This window comes from Salmo salar, chromosome ssa23 (genome assembly GCF_905237065.1).
Source record: "Salmo salar chromosome ssa23, Ssal_v3.1, whole genome shotgun sequence".
In the NCBI taxonomy this organism is placed as follows: domain Eukaryota; kingdom Metazoa; phylum Chordata; class Actinopteri; order Salmoniformes; family Salmonidae; genus Salmo; species Salmo salar.
The window spans coordinates 30,580,041-30,600,366 of record NC_059464.1 but is presented as its reverse complement, the minus strand read 5'-3'; the positions used below and the strand labels follow the sequence as shown (position 1 = coordinate 30,600,366).

Here is a 20,326-nt window from a genome sequence, read left to right as displayed (position 1 = left end):
CTCTACTGATGGTTTTCTCAAAAAATGTGCCCACTGTGGTATTGGCATGTGCACTCTAGCCAGCAGGGTGCAGTATAGCCTACATGAGATTATTATGGACAAAAGAGTGAGATGTAGTTTTATTTGTCAAACGGCAGCCCAGCATCGATGATCATGTCACCAGAATAAGACCCTCAATATTTACTGGAAAGTCACATCAAGCTCATCACCGTGCACTTTCACCACCCTGTGAAGTTAATCATGAGATTCGAACACCCAACCAACCACCCTCCTATTGTTTCTGTCTTAAGTAACAAGACAATAAGACAGTCGTCTTTATCTGGGATTGTAATGCACTGGATACAAAATCGTGTACTGCACACGAAAAAAAACTTTTCCACATTTCCAATAAGCAATTTGTGATACTGGGTTGCTTGATACACACGGGAAACTGTTGTGTGAAACCCAGCAGCATTGCAGTTCTTGATACACTCAAACCGGTGCTGCTACTATACCACATTCAAAGGCACTTAAATCTGGTCTTACCCATTCACCCCTTGAATGGCACACATACACTGTTCATGTCTCAAGGCTTAAAAACCCTTCTTTAACCTGTCTCCTCCCCTTTCACGGATTCTGATTGAAGTGGATTTAACAAGTGTTCATAGCTTTCACTTGGCCAGTCTCATAAAAAGAGCAGGTGTTCCTAATGTTTTGTACACTGTAAATGTACAAATTGTCCTTTTGAATAATCTTCTACAGAACAGTAAATTACAATTCACATTCAGCAATACTGGCACTATCAATGTAAAATAAATCTATCCCATGTGTGATCATTGAAGACATCTTTCACGATCAATATTGATTTCTAAAATAAATGTTTCATATATAATTGTCAAATGAAAGAAACATGACATTTTTCAGGCACTAGTTTGAATCAAGTCTGTCTTGAGCATTTGGCCATAGGTTCTCATCGACATCATTTGCTTCTGTAACATGCTCGTTGTTCATGCACCTGGGGATAAACCCTTTTGGCGAGGCAAATCCAAGCCTGTCATAGGTCTCAATTGACGTCATTGCTTGCCTCATTCATGACCTGGAGGAGGGTGATACTCTCATGGGGATGTCGATCATACACCTTCCACCTGTATTGTAATCATGTATTTTAGTGGTCATGTGTGGCTCAGTTACGTAGTAAGAGCATGGCACTAGCAACAGCAGAGTGGTGGGTTCAATTCTCACTGGGGTCACTTACAATAATGTGTGGACTCACTTGTTGCTTTGGTTAAAAACGTCTGCTACGTATATTGCATATGTTACGGTATTACGGTACTGTGTTGGCCAATGCAATATTTGAAAGCAGTTTGAAACACCACACAAAGACCCCAGCAACTTCATTTTGGATACATGTTTACTGTATAGGGGATGCATTACATACAATACATCTGATCTTAATATCAGATTTATTTTAACTTACTGAAGTAAAATCATTCATAATATTACATTACAGTATATCATACTTTATGTTCATACCTTAAACATACATTCATTATTCTCAAAATGTTGCAGACAAACCATTATATAGGTTTACCAAATGGTTAAGTGATTATCAATAAAACGTATTTAAACAAATGAGAAGACAATCATATCAAAAGTAATGTGAGCATTGCATTGTGAAAGGCAATTACTTCATATGAACATGTATTTCTAGATGAAACTGATTAAGTTTGAAAAATGGACTGTATGATTGCGTTGTACTTAGTCAATCTAATGTGCTAAGAGTTGTGAAACTGCCTTTTTGATGATCTGTTTTGAGTTTGGTACAAAGCGTTGTGAAAATGTACAACATACTTGTGAAAATTGCAACAAAGGGATAAAATAAATCATAAAAACACTTAGTGCCATTATTGATCTCAGAGCTCAGTTTAACATATCTATAGTACAGTACCAGCAGTAAGTTTACCAAATATAACAACTGTTCCATAAACAATTACCATCCACAGTAATCTTACTATTATCTCCACTATACCAAAAGCTATAAAACGTACAAAACTTAAACATTATCTCAGCATTAACGAAACCTAACCAGTGGGTATTGATCATCAATAATACAAAATGAGTTATCTGAGACAGGCTGAAGTAGGCTACAGTAGCCTGGTCCCATCTGTATGTGTGATTTAGCCAACTCTGCTGTGCCACGTGTGGTCCTTGTCAAGCCAAACATGAATGTATGGCATCATGACAATAGTCAAAGGAATTGTCTTAAGACAGATCTGGGACCAGGGCATGGCCACAGAACCTCTTCCTCTCCTATCCCGCACCTCTGCTTCCAGTGGAGATCCATTGGTCTGATCAAGGGTCTATCCATTAGTCGGATTCAATTGCAAAACGTTTTGCTACGGTTACCGTTTACTCTAGGAACCAAACAGAACGAAACAGGGAGGGGCCTACCTGAATTTGTCCAACAGAAACTCTTTTTAATTTCAAAACATTTTCTGTTTGGAGTAAACTGTTGCAAAATGTTTTGCAACATACCAAACATTTTTTCTATTAAATCTGACTAATGAATACACCCCAGGCCCTACCTCCCCCCTTTATGGTAGCCCTTGATCATGACTCACAGTTCAATTACATTACACAAGAGTCATTGGACAAAGGCGTCTTCTGTACAAGGGAGTTTTGTAAAGAGCCCCGAAGCTTGGTCTTAACATTAACACGCAGCGCTTGCGGTACAGTTTAAGAAGCATTATGACCCTATTTTTCATATCAGCAAGAAATAATTTTCTAAAAACAAAATGGTTCAATTGATATGCACTTTTATAGGGTTCCCACACAGCCTTATTTCTGTTAGTGCTTGTTTACGGAAAAAAGACAGAAGACCGAGTGGACTACCTGTGCCAATTAGCAATCTGTCTCCGAACACCTGTGTGTAAACGGAAGGACGCCACAAACGTGTCGTCACTGAAAAAACACTGTCGGCTGCAACTGTTAAACCAGTTAAAACAGTGAACAGTGAGTGAGTATTTGTGAAATTATTTTGATGTGAAATGAAAAAAGGGATTTATGTTTCTAGAACCGTACCGCAATTGAGAATCAATTCACGTTTAGATTGAGTATTAGGCTGTTTTGGCTGCCAGAGCCAATTTGCCTTTAAACAGCATGTAATGTCCTTGGACTATAAGGAGTACTGTTAGGCTCCTTCAGTCCATTATTTGATTACCCTTGTGGCTGATCATGGATGGTTCGAAGCCAGGGTGGCGACGGGCATGTTTGAGCAGGTGGTCGCTTCGCATGAAGCGCATGGCACACAGTGGGCACTGGAACTGTTTCTCCCCCGTGTGAGTCCGCAGGTGGCGGATTTGTTCATCAGAACGGGAGAACTTCTTGTCACAGTCAGGCCAGGAGCAGTTGTAGGGCTTCTCACCTGGGATGGGATGAAGAAACAGTTATTATTCACAACCAACATACTTGCTACTCTGTATGCGATGCACACACATGGTAAGCATAGCCTCGATTGCTCGGTCATCCATTACATTGGACTGTCATGACGTTGCCCTCTTTGGGTTTTCTATGCACCATCCCCCTACCCCCCCACCCAGGCTCTGTGAGAGCGGTCGTAAATTCCTAAAAGAATGTCCTACCTCATGGCCACAGTTTTGAGACCGAGTGGGTTTCATAGAAAGAAAACAGGAATTCTTCCACCTCACAGGACTGGAGAACCGAGCAACACTTATGTTCTGGAGAAGGTATAAAAGATCGGTGAAGAATCCAGCTACGAACTGGTCCATTTGGTACAATTTTGTGAAACTCATGAGACAATACGGCCACATTACCATGGCACTGTTTATATAATAGCCTCAGTTGTGAGACTTACATCTATCTAATGGTTGTATAAAATGAACGAATAAGGATAAAGCTATTTGGAATATGTTGGGATGCTTGTAAGATGTTAATGTGAGAGAATTGTATTTCTGTTTAAAGTGTCACCAAGTCATCGGCACGCCCCCATGAACAGACGGGACCTGGCGTCACGAGACAGCCTTTTCTATGTTCTGAATATAACCCCCACCCAGATTTTCTATCACCAGACCGAGCTGACCTCCATTACGAGTTGGCTGAAGGTTTGACCATGCATTCCTCGTTCTGAACTTTAACCATACCACGTTGTTAAACTCTTAGACTATTGATACCGAGAGAATAATAACAAGTCTTTGATATTAATTACTAGTCTGCAGCTAGGAATTCGGTATCATTGAACGCGAAGACCGACGAAACATCTGTCCTATAACGACATTAATGAATGACACTTTGAAATATCCATTCTAACCGAGAGAGAGAGAGAGAGAGAACGCGAGGACAAAACTCTCCAACAGAACGAACTCTTCATCAAAGATCCCGACGACACACTGAGCGTGAATATATACACTGCTCAAATAAATAAAGGGAACACTTAAACAACACAATGTAACTCCAAGTCAATCACACTTCTGTGAAATCAAACTGTCCACTTAGGAAGCAACACTGATTGACAATAAATTTCACATGCTGTTGTGCAAATGGAATAGACAACAGGTGGAAATTATAGGCAATTAGCAAGACACCCCCAATAAAGGAGTGGTTCTGCAGGTGGTGACCACAGACCACTTCTCAGTTCCTATGCTTCCTGGCTGATGTTTTGGTCACTTTTGAATGCTGGCGGTGCTTTCACTCTAGTGGTAGCATGAGACGGAGTCTACAACCCACACAAGTGGCTCAGGTAGTGCAGCTCATCCAGGATGGCACATCAATGCGAGCTGTGGCAAGATGGTTTGCTGTGTCTGTCAGCGTAGTGTCCAGAGCATGGAGGCGCTACCAGGAGACAGGCCAGTACATCAGGAGACGTGGAGGAGGCCGTAGGAGGGCAACAACCCAGCAGCAGGACCGCTACGTCTGCCTTTGTGCAAGGAGGAGCAGGAGAAGCACTGCCAGAGCCCTGCAAAATGACCTCCAGCAGGCCACAAAAGTGCATGTGTCTGCTCAACGGCGTTGTAGGGAGGTCATACAGGGACGTGGAGGCCACACACACTACTGAGCCTCATTTTGACTTGTTTTAAGGACATTACATCAAAGTTGGATCAGCCTGTAGTGTGGTTTTCCACTTTAATTTTGAGTGTGACTCCAAATCCAGACCTCCATGGGTTGATAAATTGGATTTCCATTGATTATTTTTGTGTGATTTATGTAAAGAAAAAAGTATTTAATTAGATTATTTATTTCATTCAGATCTAGGATGTGTTGTTTAAGTGTTCCCTTTATTTTTTTGAGCAGTATATATTGATTGCAATTGTTCCCGAATGAGTGAGTGTTCATGTGTAAAGGTTTAGCATTTCAATTGTTATAATTATCAACCTTTTGTCTAACAAGCCGCCATGCCGGTTTAGCCCACTAGGGCACATTCTCCCATAATTTCTTTGTAACCATATCTACTGTTTGTGATGCATTTCTGTGAATTACTTAGTTAGTAAATAAATGATTTTAAGACAATTGATGTATGGATGACTCATAGTGAAGACTGGGTTCGTGCAGATAACCAACAATTTACGACGTTTGGAATGAGACTGACGAGGTAAACGAATACGTCATTAATCAGAAGACTAATAGATCAGATATTATGATATCTGAAGGTTCTATTAGGAAAATAACTAATCTGAATATTTTCCTTGGTGCCCCGACCTCCTAGTTAATTACAGTTACACGATTAATCAGTTTAATCGCGTAATAATAATTACAGTTATTTGATAAACATGTCTTCAGTTTAATGATGCCAAAAACACGACAGGACTGTAGGCTAATAGATGACCAATGGAGGCCAACATGCTGACTACACCAGGCGCGCGTGCGTCCACCATTGGGCGCATGTTGATTCTGTCCATCCACACCAGACGTGATCAGGACATGTAGGTTTAAATAGCAAAACTAACTCTGAACCAACTATATTAATTTGGGGACAGATAGAAACACATGAAACGTTCATGGACATTTAGCTAGCTAGCTAGCTAGTACAATTTCCTCTTTTTTGATGGATCTTTATAGAATTTTGCCCAACTTTGAGTCAAACAAAATTGTGTTCTCTACTTTGACAATTAATCAACAGATAAAAGGGGAAGCCTAGTCAGTTTTTATTAATCTCTCCTCCTTTAGTCTTCTTCTGTGGATTTTATATGGCCGTTGGCAACCAACTGGACTGGAGTGTGGATAGGGTTGCCAACTGTCCCGTATTAGACGAGATGTCCCTTATATTGGGCTAAATTGGTTTGTCCCATACAGGACTCACTTTCCCGTATATTCATCCAATCACAGTATAGCGTAAATGCGCCAATTCCTGCAAAGTAATTTGTTGTTCAGTCAGTTTAGCATATCAAGGAAATATGGATAAACCTGCAAAAAAGAAGACTGTGCAGCTACAACAAACAATGGGAAGCAAAAAAGATGTGTGTTAAGGCCATGCTAGCTAAACGTGCTAGCAATATTGGCGCATTTTTCGTGACGTCTACTGCGGAAAATGACAAATCGTGGCCTTGTATGTGTACCATACGGTTAAACATGGACTCGGCTACAACAGCACCGACTGTCTTGTTAAGCTCAATGGTGTTTTGTTTCATGACTCAAATGTTGTGAAGATGATGCACTTGGGAAGAACGAAAGCTGAGATGATTACAATTAATGTTTTAGGACCAGACTGTGTGATATTTTGGAAGATATGTCCCCAACCGAAGGTGAGCCCGTGTATTTCTCAGTTGCCAGTGATGCATCAAACAAGGGAAATATACAAATGTTTCCAGTGTGCGTGAGATTTCTGTGTCTGATGGAGTGCAGTGCAAGTTACTTGACTTTTATGAAGACAGTGATGAAACTGCAAATGACATACATCAAGCTCTGATGAACTGTCTGGAAAAGCATGAACTGGACATTAGACACATCCCAGCCTATGCAGCAGATAATGCCAATGTCAACTTTGAAAAATACCACTCCATTTACCAGTTATTGAGCAGTGCCAACAATCACATTCTGAAAACTAATTGCCCAGCTCACATAGCTCATAATGCCTGCAAGCACGCCTGCGATCAGCTGTCAGTGGATATTGAGGCAATTGTTTTAAAGAGCTACAGCCACTTCTCAGTATCTGCTTCCCGAAGAGAGGAACTGCGTGAATTTTTAGCCTTTGTTGACATTGAGTGGTGTGAAGTTCTGCGACATGTTTGCACACGATGGCTCTCTCTTCATCCAGCTGTCAACCGTCTCCTGCAAAGCTGGCCAGCTCTTACTTCATACTTCAGGTCCCTTGGGGAGACCTGTCCTGTGGCACTGAAGAGTACTTTTAAGTATGAAGAAAAAACAGAAGCTGCTGAGATTTATCTGTGCTTTTTACACAACGTGGGGTGTTTTTGACCAACTCGTAAAAAACCTGGAGGAAACAACGCTCTGCATCACAGATGTTTACGAGGAAGTCCAAAATGAAGATGCTTCAGCGGAAACAGGACCGATTGTTTTGGGATACCAGACCAAGCAGCTGATGGACAAACATTTGTCAGCACAAATGTCCAAGTAGCAACAGGACTTAAGTTCTATGACACTGTCATTACATACATTGATAAGTGGTTTGATTTCTCACCAGAAAATGTAATGGTGAAACTGATCGGCCTCTATGAGGAGCTCTCCTTCACTGACCTGGAGCAGCTGGTGGTTGCCCTCAAAATGACAGAGACAGTCAGTATGGACCAACTCTATGAAGAGTTTGGTACTAGCCAGGAGGAAATACAGAAAGCCAGACAGGATACCACAAAATCCACCAGTGAGGAGTGGGTGGCAGTTTTCCAAAACCTAGGAAAAACCAACTTGATCAACATTTTCAGGATTGTCTCATTTGTCCTCAGTGTGCCAGGCTCAAATGTCTTAGTAGAGAGGATTTTCTCTGATGACCATTAAATTAGCAGACTCAAGAAACAGATGCAGCACAGAGCTGATCAAATATTAACTTCAAATATCTGAACTGTGACTTGTCATGTAAGGGTTCTCTTTGGCTATGCAAAATGCCAAAGGACTGCTTGAATCAGTCAAGAGCAGCAAAAAATATCAATGGAAAAAGACTTGGTGGGTGACTCATGCCCCCCTTTTCCTCTTTTGCATTTGAAATGTTTTATTTTTTTTTTGCTGTAAAATGTCCAAATTGTGATTTCTTTGATCATTTATTTTGGAGGTTTAGTCACAAGTTTACATAATGATAGTTTTAGTAAAGTTATAGACTAAATGGAATATGAAAATGCTTTTCCTTTCCAATTGAATAAGAATATACACTGTATATTCATTCACACAACACCATACCCACGCCACCGTGGCACCGTGCACTGGCACACCACATTTTGTCCCTTATTTGGTAGTGAGAAAGTTGGCAACCCTAAGTGTGGACCTTCATCTTTCAATCACCCACATGGGTATATGTTCCTAAAAAAACAATGAAATGGGAGAGACAGGACTTGCAGCACATCAAGCATTTAAAATAGAACCAAGTTCAACTTCAGCGCTTGGCTACACAGACGATCATTGACTCGTGCGAGGAGTTTGGATGAAATGATTTAATAAAGGTCGCGCATACCTGTATGTGTCCTTATATGCGACTTCAGGTGAGACAATTTTCCGTAGGCCCTGACACAGCCATCAAACGTACAAACGTGTCGCTTCTTTTTAACAATTGGAGAGTGCGATAATCCGTGTCGCTCACTACCTGGCATGAGCGATATGCGCGCGAGTATGGATACAGGCTTCGGTGTAGAATTTGGGGTTGGATTGGTGGAATCGGACATCGTGTTGTAGTCGCTTTCCCCGCATGAGATGTTGATGTCTGTATCAGTTCCTCCAAATGAAGAATTACTATAATCCTGCAAGGCCAACATAGGCTGAAACCTTCCATGCTCATCAATAACCCCGGCAACCGCCATGATGTTGAATCTTCTATTTCTTCTTCTTCTTCTTCTTCTCCCGCAAGCATATGTTAGATGTGCATGCCGCCACCTACTGGATGGGGTGAACACTGCAACTTTATCATAAATAATATGGGAAGGGGGGAAAAGCATACTCCTAATATTCACACATTGCACCAAATGTGGATCTAGAAGGGTCTGACTGGGACGAAAAATCGACCCTGGCATTTCTAACACACCAGCCTATTCTTTTCCTTGAGGCCTCCATTATTAGCCAGATAATTCTCATTTTGAGCAAAAAACCCAAGTTAGACAGGCCCGCTGGGCTAAAAATGAACCAGACCATCTGGCATTTCGGGCTGCTTTTTATTAAATGCAAGTCATCATATTTTACAACAAACACTGAATTAATGCATAATAATTGCTCAATGTGCATTTTCTCCTTTTGCCAAGATAATCCATCCACCGCATTTCAAGAAACTGATTAAACAGCATGATCATTACACAGCACCTTGTGCTGAGGACAATAAAATGCCATTCTAAAATGTGCAGTTTTGTCACACAACACAATGCCACAGATATCTCAAGTTTTGCGTGAACATGCAATTGGAATGATGACTGCATGAATGTCCACCAGAGCTGTTGCCAGAGAATTGACTGTTAATTTTTCTACCATAAGCCACCTCCAATATCATTTTAGAGAATTTGGCGGTACGTCCAACCGGCCTCACAACCGCAGACCACATGTAACCACATCAGCCAGGACCTCCACATCCGGCTTCTTCACCTGCGGGATTGTCTGAGGAGGGCTGGAGGGATGCTGAGGAGTATTTCTGTCTGTAATAAAGCCCTTTTGTGGGGAAAAAACTCCCCCTGTCCAATCATGTGAAATCCATAGATCAGGGCCTAATGAATTTCTTTCAATTGACTGATTTCCTTATATGAACTGTAACTCAGTAAAATCTTTAACATTGTTGTATGTTGCATTTATATTTTTGTTCAATGTGTATATAACATTTATTCAGTGATTTTCTTCTTTGTCTAATATATGTGTTTATTCAACTAGGATGTGTAACACTTTATTTTAAGGATCCGTAATAAACCATTTATACGGCATTTATAAATTGTGTGTTCACCATTTATGAATCATTACCCCCACATTAACAAACAATTTACTAATCATTAGTAAAGTATTTTTGCATTCCCTAAAGTGAGTGCTATTTACATGTTATAAATACTTTATAAATGTTTTGAGTGACCAGTGAAATTTCGCACAAAAAGATGGACATGCCATTCGTAGACATTCCTTCAGTAACTGGTAAATAATAAGCACACAAACCAGAGTGCTTAAGTAAATATATATACATGTGTGAATAACCAGCTTACTAACATTTACAAATGTGGGAGTAATGATTAATAAATAATGAGCAAACGGTTTGTAAATGCCTTATAAATGCCTGTTTATTATGGATCCTTAAATAAAGTGTTACTCTTGGAGATAGCTGGGCCCAGCACCGACAGTGTGGCCCCCTGGTCTTCTGGTCCCAGTGATGCTAGGCTTAGCACCACAGACAGCTCAGCTGCTGCTGCTGCAGTAGTCAAGTGCAGTGGAGGTCGGAAGAACAGAGCGAGAGTTTTAATATTTGACAGTTTTAATATTTTGGCTCTATATATGTAATAGTAATTAACCCTTTCGGATGGGGGGGGGGGGGTCATGGTCTTCTGGTACCTGTGCTGTGGGAGAGGATGCTAGACTTAGCAGAGACAGCTAAGTGGTGAGTGAAGGTAGGAAGAAAACATAGAGACGTGGATATACTGCCAGTTCTTTAATATGTTGGCTTTATATGTAATAGCAATTTACACTTAGGAGTGACAGACCGAGTGACAGCAGAGAAGATCAGAGTCAGACTGCACAACAAGGAGGTAACAGAGGCACAGTTATAGTGGTGAGTTGTATCTGTGTTAAAAAAGGTGGAGGGCTATGTTTTTCATTGGTCACTGGTACAGTGTACTGCCTATGTTATGTGTCACGTGCGTGGTGAGGTGGGCTGGTGTGGCTAAAATGCCAGAGAACATTTTTTGTCCCAGTCCGCCCCTGCTTGCTGTTGCTCTTAGATGGCAACTCAGAGCAAATACGTGTGTGCCATTTGAATCTCAACAAGGAAGGTGGTTGTATTTGATTAATGTTTATGGAAAAGGTATGGATTTCAGCAAACAAAGAAAGGCACTCAACTAGAGGACAAATGTAGGTACAAGATAAGCGTTGCATCATTATAATTTTCTTGTATTGATCTTGGCCGAATCGATGTCTGAGCTGAATTCAACAAAGCCTGGTCTATGCTTGAGAGGAAGAGGCTAAGTGGGAGGGATAACTGGGCCAAAAATCTGTCTTCTCCAGCAGGTGGCATTGCTTTGTTACTTTCGCTCACCAAACGAGGGGTTTTTCTATGGAGGTCAATTAGAGCTCACCAAGCAAGGAGTTTTTGTATGGAGGTCAATGAGAGCTCACCAAGCGAGGAGTTTTTGTATGGAGGTCAATGAGAGCTCATCAAGCGAGGAGTTTTTGTATGGAGGTCAATGAGAGCTCATCAAACTAGGGGGTTTTGTATGGAGGTCAATGAGAGCTCACCAAACGAGGGGTTTTTGTATGAAGGTCAATGAGAGCTCATCAAGCGAGGAGTTTTTGTATGGAGGTCAATGAGAGCTCACCAAACAAGGGGTTTTTGTATAGAGGTCAATGAGAGCTCACCAAGCGAGGAGTTTTTGTATGGAGGTCAATGAGAGCTCGCCAAGCAAGGAGTTTTTGTATTAAGGTCAATGAGAGCTCACCAAGCAAGGAGTTTTTGTATAGAGGTCAATGAGAGCTCACCAAACGAGGGGTTTTTGTATAGAGGTCAATGAGAGCTCACCAAGCTAGGAGTTTTTGTATGGAGGTCAATGAGAGCTCACCAAGCGAGGAGTTTTTGTATAGAGATCAATGAGAGAGTGTTGAATTTGGTCCAAAAAAATGTTTATGGCTTATTTGCTACATGAGGTTTATTTGATGGAATAGAAGTTCTGTAATACTTACTTAGGTTGTTAAGAGTGTACTGATATAAGTAGGACACTTGGCATCCCGGCAAACTTTGAGAAAGTTTTCTCAAGATGGCTATGCATATTTATGGCATGAGGCTAGTTCCATAGCATCTCCATTGAATACAGGTAGTTGATTCAGGCAATAACTAATACCCCTCATCGAATATTCAAAAAAGTATAAAAATAACGAGATGTATCCACCAATCTAAAGAGAGAGGAATAGGGAGGAGTGGACAACGAATCTAGTTGTTAGGGCGTCATTATATTCACCTCTCTGTCTCTGCTCCAGTTCATCAGAAACTCCCTTCACCATGGAGTGGAGTTTAGTCACCGACGTAAATACCAGACTGATTCACGCTGTGCTATCAAGCTCGTGGGATCAGCTGGCTTTGTAAAACTAGATGCCAGGAGCAGTAAAAACGAGTTTGTTTCGATAGCATAGATATCTAGCTAGCTAGAAGATTTACATCATCATTTGCTATGATCAGCTGATAGCCACACTTCCCCCAGATTTTAATCATCTCTAGTTAGTAGGCCTAGAAGTCACTGGCACTAGCTTTCTTACAATGTGATCAGTGAATGTGTTGTTAAAGAAAATAAATATCCCCCCCAAAGCTCTGTAGGCCTGCAAATGCCTATTTAGGTGAGTATCTTCATGTGTTTGCCTGACAGCACTTTATAACCACAGCTTGAGAGTGAACCAAAGTATTTTAATAAACAGAATGCAACCTTGTACTATATGGTCGTTGAATGCACAGAGGACTCCTAGTAAGTGACCCAAGCCGTTGTTGATTTAGAGCTAGATTTGATCAGATCCGAGCTAGCCGACAACCACATAAAGGTTGTTTTGTTTTGTCAGAGGTGGAACTGCATTAGAGCTGTCAAATCCACAAGGGGCCCCTAGCATTAGGGGAGAGTGGGGTAAGTTGACATTTTGTACCACTTCCTTTTTAAAACCATGTCTATCTTTATTTCCCAAACACAATTCAACACAATCACAATAGTTTTTTTGTCTTTTAATCATTTTAAGCATATTTTAGCACAGGCTTAACACCTAACAAACACTTTGTACGTTTTTTAAAACACTTTTAACATAGTCCAGACCCTGTTGTTACCTCATAACCCAGCGATAGTGCCTTGCATTACACCTGGGAAGAAAACGCTTCAATTAGCTTAACTTAACCCATTGCCATTGGCTCAACTTACCCCAAGGCAATCATTTTGACTATATTATCCCACACAGCTACAATAATGCACTTTCATGCTAGGTTTAGGACCTCATATTGAAGCTTATAGAGACCGACTGAGGAATAGAACAATCTTAAAATAATCTACTTTGGTTTAGATACAAGCATCATGAAACCTCTTACAAAATACATTAATTTGACTTGGTGGAAATCCATTTTTGGTACTTAACTTGCTTTCCACTTTTTCCATGTGGTTTCTTCCTTCACAGACTTCAGGAAATGGTGACTCTTCCTAAATATTTGGTCAAATGATACATTTTGTGTATGGTTTCTTAGAAACAAGGTGGGCTCAGATTACCCCTTTGGCTCAACTTACCCCATTCTCCCCTATACCTAAAGCGAATATGGCTGTGAGAAAAATCCCATGCAGCCTTGTTTACAAAATTTCACACGGGAATGTGAGATGTAATCTACACCTTGATTAGGCCATTAGAAATCCTCATTATGCAGTTTAATGATTTTTTATTTGAGCATCATTATTTCGATATAGCCAACACTCTCTCGTTCTGAACTTCTAATGCGAGTGGGATGGGTGTGGCTTCGTGACAATAATCTGAAGAGCAGCTGCTCACTGATTTGACAGCTCCAATGCAGTTCCACCTCCAACACTGCCAAAACATCAGCTATGTGGGTGTCGGCTATTGCCGGTTAATGCTTGATCTGATGGAATTTAGGCCTTAGTCAGACTTTCAGTACCGTCAGTATCCCCTGGCTGGTTGTCCTTCTCATTCAGGCAATAACTCTAATCAATGATAACTTGCAGTATTACTCATGACCGGTGGTTAAATTGAGCCAGAGCTACCTGGAGCCAGGCCCCTGCACCTTGGCATAAAAAGTAGGAAAAGGGTATAATAAACCAGCGTTAAAGTTATGGCCAGAGTTAGAGTTGAGCCAGGGTGTGGACATGAAGCTAGGTTAAGTGTTCTGGTTATGGCCAGTGTTAGGGTTGAGCCAGGGTGTGGACATGAAGATAGGTTAAGTGTTCTGGTTATGGCCAGTGTTAGGGTTGAGCCAGGGTGTGGACATGAAGCTAGGTTAAGTGTTCTGGTTCTGGCCAGTGTTAGGGTTGAGCCAGGGTGTGGACATGAAGCTAGGTTAAGTGTTCTGGTTATGGCTGAGCCAGGGTGTGGACATGAAGCTAGGTTAAGTGTTCTGGTTATGGCCAGTGTTAGGGTTGAGCCAGGGTGTGGACATGAAGCTAGGTTAAGTGTTCTGGTTATGGCCAGAGTTAGAGTTGAGCCAGGGTGTGGACATGAAGCTAGGTTAAGTGTTCTGGTTATGGCCAGTGTTAGGGTTGAGCCAGGGTGTGGACATGAAGCTAGGTTAAGTGTTCTGGTTCTGGCCAGTGTTAGGGTTGAGCCAGGGTGTGGACATGAAGCTAGGTTAAGTGTTCTGGTTGTGGCCAGTGTTAGGGTTGAGCCAGGGTGTGGACATAGGAAATGAAGAAAGTGTGGAGAGACATGGCAGATGACAGTGAGCATGGCTCAACCCTAATCCTAACCCTCCCCCCAATAGGGCTCCTCCACCTCTGAGTTCCCAATTCAACCACTGTTCATGACCAGAAGGTGGTGACATGACCTCTCTTTCTGCTTCTGCTGAACGAGACACAGACACTGTCAACACAGACAGAATAAAAACATGTTCACGGGTATTTTTGCAGTTAGTTAAGGCATTAAGGCAAACAAACACCGCATTGGGCACTCATAATAGCTAGCTGCTGTTTGTGAATGGTCAGACTGGGCAGTAATGCTGTCCTGTACTGTAGGCTACTGTGGCCTCGTCCTCCTCCTCCTGTCCAGCCTCATAGGTCTTCAGGGCTCAGAAGCATATCTCCACATCCGCCCTGCCTGTCTCTTTATGAAAATCATGTGTCTTGTATAATCCTCTGTTCTGGACAGTTTCTTGTCTTCTCTCTCTCTCTGTTCCTCTCTGTTTCCCCTGTAGTCCTGAGCCTTCTTGACTGATAGCTCTTCAGACAGGAACAGTAAAACCCAGAGAGGAATTTCCTATACGTTCCTATAACCAGAGCATGGTGCACACCCTGGGATGATGTACTGTACTGAATAGTGAGCTGAATGCCTCAGTATCTTGTCTACCTGTTCATACATACAGTACCTGACTTGGCTATGACAAGGATTTCTTTCTGACCAGGTGACACTAAATGTGACACAGTACATAAACTGTGTTATAGACTGAAATGTTAACATTGACCGGAGATGTGTCTGTGCTACACAGAGAGAGGTTGACATCCCAAGGTCGTGGGAATAGTGTAGAAGCTTAGATTAGGGATACAATTAAAATAACAGCAATACACAGGCTAGTCTATATAGTCTATTCAAACACTGTAGCCATAACTGAGGTGTTTGTGGCCTACTCACAAACAAACTGCAGAGTGAAAAAAACCACACATTTGGTCAAGACGTTTTATTGGCTGAAAACTTTCTCCCACCACCTCTCCAGTTAGATGAAAGGCCAGGCTCAGCAAAGTGTAAAGCCAGACAAGTGTAGTCTGATCCGTGTGTAACAGGGCCAGCCTGCTAACTACTACTACAAGGCCACAGAGGAACACTGTCCTCCATCATGCCTGTCCTGTTTCTTGGAAAGAATCTGATGGCAAATGATTATGACTCTGTGTGTGTGTGTGTGTTTGCATGCCTTGCACCACATACACATTCTGCAGACATATCCATACACATGCATGTGGTGTGTCTGTGAGTGACAGTGACATCATTGGAATTGACAGTACTCCTGGGTACAGTATGTCAGTCTCCAGCCTGCATGCACACAAGCACACACACACATAACACGTTTTCAGACAGCTGTAAAATAACTTTATTCCTGCCCATAAACCACATCTGTTATTTATAAATTACAATAATCATCCTTTTTAACAATAAAAAAAGATTTATTTGTGAATTGTATATCTGCACTGCCAACAGCAATATCTGTACTCCACATGTTGTAGAGTCCCGGTTTGTCCCAGTCTCTCTCATATAGTCCCAGCATGGTGTGGCTTTTCAGCCCCCCGTCCCGTCCCGTCCCGTCCCCCCAGTCCCTCTCTGCATCTCTCCAAGGTGTGTGTGTGTGTGTCATGTAGAGTGCATGGGGAATAAATTAAGCTGGAGTCCTGGGCCTGAAGCCCACTTTCTATTCCTCAGTGCACAGACCACTCCGCCCCTCACCAGGCAGCCAATGGGATTCGCATCTCAGCCTGCTGTTATGCTATTAGCCAGCAGATAGCCAATGAGAAAGAGCACCGAGCGGAGCCGTTTAGTGTGTATCCAGTTGGTTGGGTCTGTGAGTGAGTGTGTGTGTGCAGTGCACATGCCTGTGCAGTGTGTGTCCGTCCAGGTGTGTGTGTATATCTATGTGTATGTCTGTGTGTAAACAAGTCTATCTCTTCTTCCTCAGAGTTCGTCTCGTGTGGAGCGGGCAGCGGGTGGAGGTGAGTCTCCCGTCACACTGTTCTGGGCCACGGTGTGGATGCGGCCTTGCTGTTCTGTCTTCCTGGCGTGCTGGTGCTGGCGGTCCCAGTCGGTGGCGGTGGCCTCGTCGTCCCAGATGGTGGAGGTCTCTGTGTCGCTGACGTAGCCTGGCTCGCCCGTGTAGTGGGTGGGGTAGAGGAGGAGGGGTTCCACGGAGAAGGCCTTCAGGTCCCGAGGCTCAAAGTGAGACATGAAGTCAGAACTGATGGAGAGAGGGGGAAGAGGGTTACATGACACGTCCTCAAAGAGAATCACACACTAAGGGAGAGAGAGAGGAGGACATAGTAAACTGTCAAAGTGCATTTTGTGCACCATTCAAAATGATAGAGGTGTACAGAAAGGGGGGTCATATAAGGTAATTCAGCCCTGCAGAATCAGCACCACTTGGTCAAAGTTAAGCATGGAGAGAGATTGCATCACAGAGAGGTCAGAAACACATAATCAGAGAGCACTCTGCCCTGCCATAGTGGCAGGGCAGAGACTTCCAGCATCTGTCAGAAAGGAGCACTGATCATGACACTTTAACATGCCATCAAAGGGAGCCAGAGAGTTGTAGAGCGGTGCAGAGAGGGGAGAGGAGCGAGACACATCAGCTTCAATCAGTCAGGCCCTGTCAGCCAGAGGTCAGCTGGTAAAGGTCAGCCCCCCTGCAGTCGTTTAGACAGTGCCAGCGCAAAGAGAGTAACCTGATGCCTTTATTACTTCCCAGGGAATTGAACCCTGAGAGGCTGGACTTAGTCTGAGGGTTTGATCCTCTCAGAGTTGGCAGAGGAGAGACTGCAGGGCATCCCTAACCTACTTTCCCCCTCTCTCTCTCTCCAGTCTTCTCTCTCTCTCTCTCTCTCTAGTCTTCTCTCTCTCTCTTGCTCTCTCTCTCTGTTCTGTATTTATGTAGTGATTTATACTCTCTCTCACACACACACACACCCCACCCTCATACTGAGCTCTGGATCAATGGGAATCCTGTCCCTCTCACCAGCAGCAGGAAAAGACATTCCGGACCCACATTCCTCCGAGAGGCAGAACGAGGGAAAGGGAGAGAGAGAGAGAGGGAAGAGAGGGGAGGACAGAGGGGAAAGGGCAAAGAGGGGTAGGGGAGAGTGAGGGAGGGAGGGCAGAGTGGGGTAGGGAAGAGAGATGAGAGAGAGAGAAAGGGAGGGAAAGCAAGGGAGGGAGGGAGAGAAAATGGGCAGGGGAGCAGGGAGAGGCAGGGGGCAGGGTGCAGAGACAGAGAGTACCCATTTATCCCTGGGAACAATCCCTGGCCTGTGTATCAGGGACTCACTCTGTACAGGAGAGAGAGGGGGGAGACAGAGGTGAAGAGAAAAAGAGAGAGAGAGAAAAGAAGAGTGCCAGAGAGTGAGATGGAGTGAGGGAAATGGGTTGAAGAGAATGCGTGAGGGAGAAAGAAGAGGAAGAAAGGGAGTAGGGAGGTGTAAATTATCAAGGAACCCACCAGGTACAACCCTAAATCCGTAACCATGGGCACCCTCTTAGATATCTTCCTGACCAACTTTCCCTCTAAATACACCTCTGCTGTCTTCATCCAGGATCTCAGCGATCACTGCCTCATTGCCTGCATCCATTTATTTATTTAATTAAATGTTTTATTTAACTAGGCAAGTCAGTTAACCTCTTAGGGCTAGGGGGCAGTATTTACACCGCCGGATAAAAAACGTACCCGATTTAATCTGGTTACTACTCCTACCCAGTAACTAGAATATGCATATACTTATTATATATGGATAGAAAACACCCTAACGTTTCTAAAACTGTTTGAATGGTGTCTGTGAGTATAACAGAACTCATATGGCAGGCAAAAACCTGAGAGATTCCTTTACAGGAAGTGGCCTGTCTGACCATTTATTGGCTTTCTTTGACATCTCTTTCCAAAACAAAGGATCTCTGCGGTAACGTGACACTTCCCACGGCTCCAATAGGCTCTCAGAGCCCGGGAAAAAGCTGAATGTCGTCATTCCAGCCCCAGGCTGAAACACATTATCGCCTTTCTCAAGTGGCCGATCAGGGGACAGTGGGCTTAGGCGCGTGCACTGGTCGCCCCCGTCTTTCTGTTTTTTCCTCTGTTTACCGAAACGCAGATTCCCGGTCGGAATATTATCGCTTTTTTGCGAGATAAATTGCATAAAAATTGATTTTAAACAGCGGTTGACATGCTTCGAAGTACGGTAATGGAATATTTAGATTTTTTTTGTCACGAATTGCGCCATGCTCGTAACCCTGATTTACCATTTCGGATAGTGTCTAGAACGCACGAACAAAACGCCGCTATTTGGAAATAACGATGGATTATTTGGGACCAAACCAACATTTGTTATTGAAGTAGAAGTCCTGGGAGTGCATTCTGACGAAGAACACCAAAGGTAATACAATTTTTGTTATAGTAAATCTGATTATGGTGAAGGATAAACTTGCTGGGTGTCTAAATAGCTAGCCCGTGATGGCTGGGCTATGTACTTAGAATATTGCAAAATGTGCTTTCACCAAAAAGCTATTTTAAAATCGGACATATCGAGTGCATAGAGGAGTTCTGTATCTATAATTCTTAAAATAATTGTTATGCTTTTTGTGAACGTTTATCGTGAGTAATTTAGTAAATTGTTAGTAAATTCCCCGGAAGTTTGCGGGGGGTATGCTAGTTCTGAACGTCACATGCTAATGTAAAAAGCTGTTTTTTGATATAAATATGAACTTGATTGAACAAAACATGCATGTATTGTATAACATAATGTCCTAAGATTGTCATCTGATGAAGATCATCAAAGGTTAGTGCTGCATTTAGCTGTGGTTTGGGTTTATGTGACATTATATGCTAGCTTGAAAAATGGGTGTCTGATTATTTCTGGCTGGGTACTCTGCTGACATAATGTAATGTTTTGCTTTCGTTGTAAAGCCTTTTTGAAATCGGACAGTGTGGTTAGATTAACGAGAGTCTTATCTTTAAATAGCTGTAAAATAGTCATATGTTTGAGAAATTGAAGTAATAGCATTTCTAAGGTATTTGAAAATCGCGCCACAGGATTCAACTGGCTGTTACGTAGGTGGGACGATTTGGTGCCACCTAGCCCAGAGAGGTTAAGAACAAATTCTTATTTTCAATGACGGCCTAGGAACAGTGGGTTAACTGCCTTGTTCAGGGGCAGAACGACAGATTTGAGTCTGCGGTCAAACGACCACCCCTCATCACTGTCAAACGCTCCCTAAAACACTTCAGCGAGCAGGCCTTTCCAATCGACTTGGCCCGGGTATCCTGGAAGGATATTGACCTCATCCCGTCAGTAGAGGATGCCTGGTTGCTCTTTAAAAGTGCTTCCCTCGGCCTCCCAGGTGGCGCAGTGGTCTAGCTGTGCCACCAGAGATTCTGGGTTCGAGCCCAGGCTCTGTCGCAGCCAGCCACAACCAGCAGGCCCATGGGGCGATGCACAATTGGCCCAGCGTCGTCCGGGTTAGGGAGGGTTTGGCCGGCAGGGATATCCTTGTCTCATCGCGCACTAGCGACTCCTGTGGCGGGCCGGGCGCAGTGCACGCTGACCAGGTCGCTAGATGTACGGTGTTTCCTCCGACA

General features: G+C 42.9%; 2 protein-coding genes across 2 annotated transcripts in view; both read right to left on the bottom strand.

Annotated features, from left to right (window-relative positions):
• Window positions 1-1,372: 1,372 nt before the first annotated feature.
• Window positions 1,373-8,992, bottom strand: LOC106584385 (Krueppel-like factor 9). Its single transcript, XM_014169636.2, has 2 exons — window positions 8,612-8,992; window positions 1,373-3,403 (listed from the first exon to the last, which is right to left on the bottom strand). The coding sequence occupies exons 1-2, from the start codon at window positions 8,952-8,954 to the stop codon at window positions 3,180-3,182; spliced, it is 567 nt and encodes a 188-aa protein (XP_014025111.1). The 5' UTR covers window positions 8,955-8,992; the 3' UTR covers window positions 1,373-3,179.
• A 6,675-nt stretch (window positions 8,993-15,667) lies between these two features.
• The window catches only part of LOC106584384 (procollagen galactosyltransferase 2), a 32,177-nt gene continuing 27,518 nt past the window's right edge, over window positions 15,668-20,326 (bottom strand). The window contains exon 12 of the mRNA XM_014169634.2: window positions 15,668-16,945. Coding sequence (XP_014025109.1) covers window positions 16,666-16,945 — 280 coding nt within the window. The 3' untranslated portion in view covers window positions 15,668-16,665. The remainder of the gene's footprint in view (window positions 16,946-20,326) is intronic.

What these genes read in the sequence shown, in the direction of transcription:
- LOC106584385 (XM_014169636.2), bottom strand. Translation starts at nt 8,954, where the DNA reads ATGGCGGTTGCCGGGGTTATTGATGAGCATGGAAGGTTTCAGCCTATG. An exon ending in GCATATAAGGACACATACAG is followed by an intron (nt 3,404 to 8,611) that starts GTATGCGCGACC and finishes ATCCCATCCCAG; the next exon opens with GTGAGAAGCCCTACAACTGC.